Source organism: Garra rufa, chromosome 22 (assembly GCF_049309525.1).
Source record: "Garra rufa chromosome 22, GarRuf1.0, whole genome shotgun sequence".
Classification (NCBI taxonomy): Eukaryota; Metazoa; Chordata; class Actinopteri; order Cypriniformes; family Cyprinidae; genus Garra; species Garra rufa.
Window position 1 is genome coordinate 25337284 of NC_133382.1, and position 8224 is coordinate 25345507.

General features: G+C 34.5%; 1 protein-coding gene across 1 annotated transcript in view; it reads left to right on the forward strand.

The window, feature by feature from the left end:
- The window catches only part of spata20 (spermatogenesis associated 20), a 74100-nt gene continuing 65876 nt past the window's right edge, over positions 1-8224 (forward strand). The window contains exons 1-10 of the mRNA XM_073827885.1: positions 1-255; positions 780-917; positions 1207-1271; positions 1370-1524; positions 1610-1753; positions 5146-5347; positions 5538-5668; positions 5760-5864; positions 7488-7562; positions 8108-8221. Coding sequence (XP_073683986.1) covers positions 44-255; positions 780-917; positions 1207-1271; positions 1370-1524; positions 1610-1753; positions 5146-5347; positions 5538-5668; positions 5760-5864; positions 7488-7562; positions 8108-8221 — 1341 coding nt within the window. The 5' untranslated portion in view covers positions 1-43. The remainder of the gene's footprint in view (positions 256-779; positions 918-1206; positions 1272-1369; positions 1525-1609; positions 1754-5145; positions 5348-5537; positions 5669-5759; positions 5865-7487; positions 7563-8107; positions 8222-8224) is intronic.

Sequence of the window (8224 nt, forward strand, 5' to 3'; positions counted from 1 at the left end):
TTAACTGCGTGAATCCGCACCAAGGGCAGGTCGGTGCTGATCTATGATGCTGAGACTGGGTTTCGCGTGGTCTACATTATCAGCCACCACCAAACACATCGCACAGGCCAGGCTCCTAACCGGATCCCTTCTGCGAAAAGACATTCCTCATACTTTACATAACAACCGCTTCGCTGGACTAACGTTACCACAAGCCCTCCAGTTTGGCCAAAAGTCAGTGCTTGCCAGTACCAGATTGTCCTGGGACAGCTTCAGGTAACTTAGGCACTGACCTCTGAGACCGTCATTCATTCACGTGCTTCATGTCTAAACGCGTGCTTACACAATCGATTATAAAACGCCTCAGGCTTCGTTAGCACTGCAGCTAATACAGAAACCTTGGTTTATTTGTTTTCAAATAAGTAACTTGATGTCCAAAAATATTGTCTAGAGTAAATATTTATATTGAACGCATACAAAAATGCTATCTAGATAGGTGGCTTAATGGGTTTTGAGACACAACCATTGTTTATATGCAGTTTCAACGTATGCTGTGATATTGTAACTGTTCTAAAGTTTGTTTACAATTTAAACCAGGCATATCCGTGCGTAAACTGGTTTTCTAACTAGTTTAAGCTGGTCTTAGCTGGTGTAGCCACCTGAAAAGTTATCAAAAACTTTCTAAACCATTCTTTTTATTATTTTCTGACACCTAAGGTCCCCCAGTGAGCAATGGCAATCAGTTACAGCACTTTCAATATTGATTTCATTTACCACAGATGTATTCTATATTGTTTTAGGTCTTCTAGAGCGGTTTTCTTCAGCATGGCATCTGGGGGTGATGGACTGGACAGGTTAAAGACCCCAAAACACACCAATCGCCTGAGTAAAGAGAAATCTTCCTATCTATTACAACATGCACACAACCCTGTGGACTGGTGAGGGGCTCTATGATCTGAAGTCAGTTTAGATTATTATTTTTTTGAGAAATTGCCAACAATAAGCACCCTGTGAATGCTGTGTCGCAATTCCTAATATAACTTCCCTGTATTTCCTCTATTGTATCTTCCTTGTATTAGTGTATAGGGAAGTCCACAAAAATACAAAAGATCAATATTTTATATTATATTTTGTGTTAACTTAAATACAAACTAAGTTTAGAACATTCCTGATATATTTTATTAAGTATTTTGTTTCATAATTTTCTGGTGTTTTTTTCTTTATCAGGTATCCTTGGGGACAAGAAGCTTTTGATAAAGCAAAGAGTGAAGACAAGCCCATTTTTCTTTCAGGTAACATGAAAGAATACATGCTGGATTTATGTTTTATTGGTGTTGTTTAAGGCACAAGTCTAAATATTACAGTCTTTACTGCTTATTATTCCTTACAGTGGGTTATTCCACCTGTCACTGGTGTCATGTGATGGAGAGGGAATCGTTTGAAGATGAGGAGATTGGAAAAATCCTCAGTGAGAACTTTGTCTGTATAAAGGTGGACAGAGAGGAGAGACCTGATGTGGACAAAGTTTACATGACATTTGTGCAGGTTTGGACTAGTAGAATTCGTTGTTGATGTTGTAACTTATAAAGTGTCATGTATAATTGAAATTTGATGAATGCTTTCTGCCCAGGCAACCAGTGGCGGTGGTGGCTGGCCAATGAGTGTTTGGCTCACACCTGATCTCAAGCCATTCATAGGTGGCACTTACTTCCCACCCAGAGACAGTGGAAGAAGACCTGGGCTGAAAACTGTGCTTTCACGAATTATAGAACAAGTAGGAGCTGTGAATACGCTACACTACTTCATTTATGTATTCTTACTTCATTTATGTGCTTTTTACTTTTTGGAAAATATTAGTACATTAGTGTCTATAGGTTGATGTTTAGCCTTATAAGATCTTTATGATTTATTTATTTTTTATTACTATTATTTCATGACTCCCCTGTATACTAAGGCCCCCTAGTGAGTGGAGGCACTCAGTTAGGACAGGGGTTTTCAAACTGTGGTCAGAAAGCCGAAAGAGGGGGCTGAGGAGTCCATGGAAAAGTGCAACAATAATAAAAAATAATGATTGTTTTATTCTATTAGTTTATTATATATATATATATATATATATATATATATATATATATTATTTTATCTAGTTTACTAGTTTATAAATCTAATAGTAAATATTTTGCAGATAATATTTAGTAAGTACACTATCATTTTAAATTGTTTAAAAGTAAATGAATACTTAATTAATTATTAATTACATAATATTTAGTATCCAGGAAGTATGCGTTTACTTGATCAAAAGTGACAGTAGAAACTTGTACATTAAATGCTCTCTGTTGAAGATTTTATTCTAGGAAAGAAATTCAGGATTTCCTCAAAAATATTAATTAACTGTTTTCAACATTATTAATAAGAATAAAAGGGTTTCTTGAGCACATGAGCAAATCAGCATATTAGAATGATTTCTAAAGGATCATTTTTAATTAATTGCTGCTTAAAATTCAGTTTAAATACATTTTAATATATATTAAAATAGAAAAGTTCTATATTACATTGTTAGAATTTTTCACAATATTACTGTTTTTCTAGTTTTTACTTTTTAAATACACCCTTGGTGACCATAAAAGACCTTCCAAAAACATATTTAAAAAACTTTTTAACAGTATTATATGTTTTCCCAGTAAATGTCTTTATACATGAAAACACACTGCTGTTTAAAAGTTTGGAATCTGTAAGATTTTTTTAAAATTTTATGCACTTATGCTCATCGAGGCTGCATTTATTTAATCAAAAATGCAGAAAAAACAGCAATATTGTGAAATATCATTGCCATTTAAAATAATGATTTCTATTCTACAGGGTTTCCGCGGGGTCTTAAAAAGTCTTAAAAAGTCTAAAATTTAAAAATCAAAATTTTAGGCCTTAAAAAGTCTTAAATTCGCTGTTCTAGGTCTTAAATAATTTTACACAGGTCTTATTTTTCCGATGTCCATGTAACGCTACCTCTAATGCTCATTTAAATTCTCTTTTTGTGGTTTCTGTGGTGTTGTAGTTCTTTATTTCACTATTCCAAATATAATTTGCTGTATTTAAACTACAAATGAGACCAACATGCAATAGCCAATCAGCTTTCTGTTATTGGCGCGAGTCTCTCTCGGATTGTACCGCAGAAGTAAAATGGATTTAACTTTTTAGCTATGGGGAAGTGCAAGTTTAGCAATACTTAGCTTGAAAAAACTGAATATAGGGCTTGGCTAAGGCCAGTTGCTAACAACTAGATTTTTTTCTCCCTCTGTGGAAGTTACTGCGTCTTCAGAATCGCAGTAGCAGAATACTTTTAAAATGTTTTTTTTTTTTTTTTTTACTTGCCCGACCGAACAAACCGCCTGATTAAAACTGAAGTGACAAAAACAACTAGCGAAGCATCGAAAGGCAAGAAAGATTCATATTTTAATACATTCAACGTAAACAGAAATTGATAATGGATAGTGTATTTCTGGTCTATTTGTGACATACTTTAAAACAAATGAATGTAACAGCACTCTAAAGAAACACACTGAGGTAAAAATTTCAAATGTATAGTTTATTTATAACATGATATAGTTCAGTAATATACCAAGTGAGCTTTTTGCTGAAAATTCTCACAATTACAAATGTTACATTAATTTTAGCTCAATAAAAAAGTAGTTAGTCAAGTAGTTACTTATATATTAGACAATATGCAACATTAGCAGAAGCATTCTCCTAGCAACGTTTTGCTATAATTCAGCGTTTTGATCGAATCAGTTGAAATAACTCGCTCATGAAGTGACTTCCACCTGCTGGTAGTTTAGTGTGTTTAAAAGTATGCCTCCACACCCAACATTTCTAATGTATATATTTGTAAATCAATAAATGTATTTAAAACATTAATCTCACTTTTAATTTTGCAGTGTAAATTATGTAATCTCACTGCTAACAGCCATTTAGAATTTATTGATAAATTCATAAAATAAATTTCAAAGGTAATGCATACTTTTTAAAAGTAAAAAAAAAAAGGCCTTTATAAAGGTAAATCAAATATGCAGATTTAAGATGTAAAAGCTAATAGAGCACTGATGAAAATATTGCTTCAGAATTTTTTTTTTTACATCAGCTATTTCTAGTGGTACTTTTATGGGGATATTTTGTGTGGAATAGAATCTGCTGATATGAAAAGTTCACTGTATATCGTAGTAATAAATTTAATTTATGGAAGCCATGAAATTGTGTTTACTTTTTACATTAAACACATTAAATATTACATGTATGCATGTAATATAATATCTATTTCCATTACAGGTTCGGTCTTAAATTTCATATAAGGTGGTATTAAAAAGGTCTTAAAAAGTCTTAAATTTCACTTGTTCATATCTGCAGAAACCCTGATTCTAATATGTTTTAAAATATAATTTATTCCTGTGCTCAAAGCTGAATTTTCAGCATCATCACTCTAGTCTTCAATGTCACATTATCCTTCATAGATCATTCTAATATGCTGATTTATTAAATTTATGCTGATTAATCAATATTGAAAACAGTTTTTTTTTTTGGAACCTGATACTTTTTCAGGATTCTCTGATGAATAAAAAGCTAAAAAACAGCATTTATTAAAAAAAGAAATCTTTTCTAACAATATAAGTCTTCATTGTTACTTTATGAATTTAACATTTCCTTTTTTTTTTAAACTTCCTTTTTTTGAACGGTTGAATATATTGTTGCAAAGGATTTATATTTTAAATATATGCTGTTCTTTTTATTAATGAAAGAATTCAGAAAAAAATGTATGACAGGTTCCAAACTGAGTGTTTTCCACTGATAATAAATCAGAATATTACAATTATTTCTGAAGGATCGTGTGACACTGAAGACTGGATTAATGATGCCAAAAATTCAGATTTGATCACAGAAATAAATTATAATTTAAAGTATATTAAAATAGAAAAACGTTATTTCACATTGTAATCATTTTTTACAATATTACTTTTGTTCTGTATTTTCGATCAAATAAATACAGCCTTGATTAGCATGAGAGATATCTTCAAAAACCATTAAAATTCTCACTGACTCCACACTTATATACACTCAGTGTATATAGCTGCCTTTATATTGACAATGGCATCCAAAGTTTGAAAACCTTGTGTGTTTTAGTGGCAGAGTAACAGGGAAACCCTGGAGTCTAGTGGAGAGAGAGTCATGGAAGCCCTCAGGAAGGGGACAGCAATTTCTGCCAGCCCTGGAGAAACTCTTCCATCCGGCCCAGATGTTGCCAACAGATGTTACCAGCAGCTGGCTCACTCTTATGAGGAAGAATATGGAGGTTTTCGAGAGGCTCCCAAGTTCCCTTCACCAGGTAAACAAAATACGGAAAGGACTTATCACTAAAGCTTGTACAGTACACGCTGTCATTAATTTATTAGAACAGAGTGACTAAGAGAATAAACACAATATCATGTTGTCCACCTGTCTTGTGGTTTTATTACCTGTCAAATATGCATCTGCATTAATAATGTAAAATGGCTTTGTGTTTTTCTACTCCGCAGTGAACCTGATGTTCCTGATGTCATTTTGGGCAGTAAATCGGGCCAGCTCTGAGGGAGCAGAAGCGCTGCAAATGGCCCTTCATACTCTTCGAATGATGGCTCTAGGGGGCATTCATGACCATGTGGCACAGGTGACATGCAAATATAGTCTTGACTATATCAGACGTTAAATATCTTCCCTTTTAATTGCATAACCAAACACAATAATCTTCTTTCTTTCAGGGCTTTCACAGATACTCCACAGACACCTCCTGGCATGTTCCTCACTTTGAAAAGATGTTATATGACCAAGGCCAGCTTGCTGTGGCCTATATCACTGCTTACCAGGTGGGAATATATGTGTGTGAACTTAATATATTTTAATATATGATATACTTTCTGTGTGTCTTATCTCTCTAGATAATTGCTTTTGTCCAGAAAGCAATAAAGAAACACTGTTTTGTTCTTCTGGTGTTTGTAGGGAGAGTAAGGACTTTATTGGTGTTATATATATTGCTTATTCTGTGGTTCTATATCAAAAGCCTAAATTAAAGAAATAGTTTACCCAAAAATGAACATTTCCTTACCCTCAGGCATCTAAGATGTAGATGAGTTTGTTTCTTTATCGGAACAAGTTTGAAAAAATATAGCATTACATCACTTGCTCATCAATCGATCCTCTGCAGTGAATGGGTGCCGTCAGAATGAGAGTCCAAACTGCTGATAAAAGCATCACAATAATACACAAGTAATCCCCACAACTCCGCTCTATTAATTAAATGTATTTGCTGTTCATTTGTAATACATTTATCAAGATGTTTTTAACTATCTGGCTAAAGTACTATGCTCTATCTATAATATTGCTTTCTCAAGTGAAAAGTGGTCTCATCTGAACTGGAGAGAAATACACACTGATGAAACTTGGCAAGTAAAAACCATCCAGAAACAGTTCTAGACAAATATGATATGGATTTCGATGAGAGAGGACAACAGTGGATTAACTTTTTCGTACTTGTGGATTATTGTGATGCTTTTATCAGCTGTTTGGGCTCTCATTCTGATGGCACCCATTCACTTCAGTGGATCCATTGGTGAGCATGTAATGTAATGTGAGTTTTTTTAATATAAATCTGTTCTAATAAAAAAAAAAACTCATTTACATCTTGAAAGGCCTGAGAGTAAACTGAGGGGCTCATTTGCAACATTACAGAAGGTTCAAACGCTCACTGAAGTCTTAGAAGGTAACAAATACGATGTGTGAAGAACCAGGGGTGTAAACTTTTAAACAGAATGAAGATGTGTACGTTTTTCGTGTTTTGCCTAAATATCAGATTGTATTCATTCAGAAGCTACTTGCATGTTTCTCAGAAGACAAAATAAGTTAAATTTACCCTGATCTTGAATATCAAAATGTTTTCACCCCCGGCTCTTAATGCATTGTGTTTAATCTGGAGGATCAGTGAGCATTTGAACTTTCTGTAATAGTTGCATGTGAGTCCCTCAGCTGTCCTCAGTATGAAAAGATGGTTCTCAAAATCACACAGTCATTGTTGGAATGGGTTCAAATCGGCAAAAATGCTGAAAAACCAAAGAATTTGTGGGACCTGAAGGATTTTTCTGAAGAACAGCAGGCAGTTTAACTGTTCAGGACAAACAAGAGAAGTAAAGAAAAAAAAACACAGCTGTGAATCATTCAGGTAACAACATAGTATTAAGAATCAAGTGTATGTAAACTTTTGAACGGGGTCATTTTTATAAATTCAACTATTATTTTCTCTTGTGGACTATATGTAAGCATCTTCTATGCGAAAAATCTTATTCAGGTCAGCACTAAATAACATGTATTTTGTAATTTGCTAAAATAATTACTGTTTTGCAGATTCTGCAAGGTGTATGTAAACTTTTGACTTCAACTGTATGTGGCATTGGCTTGGCTGGGTGTGGTGTTATTATGGCTGTTGATCTCTGCAGGTATCTGGGGAACGCCTATTTGCAGATGTGGCTCGTGATGTGTTGCTTTACGTCTCCAGAGACCTAAGCGACAAGGTGAGTCGCCTTCTCCCTCATTAGATCCCGCATTTGGCATCAGTCATGCTGAATCAGCACCAACCCACAAATGCATTGAAAAATCGCCCAGGTCAGGGCCCTTTTTGAGGTCAACCCTCCTCTGTTCTCCAGCACAGGGTGCCAGCCATTTTGTGATGATAAATAGTTTGATGAAACACACAATTAAATTGTGAAAATTGTATTTTCAAAGATGTATAGAGTAATTAGGTACCAACAGTGCTTATCTTTTTTGGTTGTGAGAGTTACATTAGAGGTCAGTGTTTTCCCTTGACCCAAAATATACATGTTTGTAAAAAAATTACAAAAAACTTTGCCTTCTCGCTGTACTATAAATCATCCCCTTGTTATTATTCTGTAAATAACAACTGGTTCACTGTGTGCTGAAGTTATGTTAACAAGAAAACTTGTAGCCAAGAAGTAATGATCCTCTCAAGAAACCACAATGTACGTCGAAAACAGCCAAAAAATGTGGCAAAAAATAAATAAACCACATTTGATTTTGAGCATTGTGCTGCCCTCTGCAGTCTGGCGGCTTCTATAGCGCTGAGGATGCAGATTCCTTTCCTACGGTGGAATCCACTGAGAAGAGAGAGGGAGCGTTTTGTGTGTGGACAGCAGGAGAGATCAGAGAGCTGCTTCCT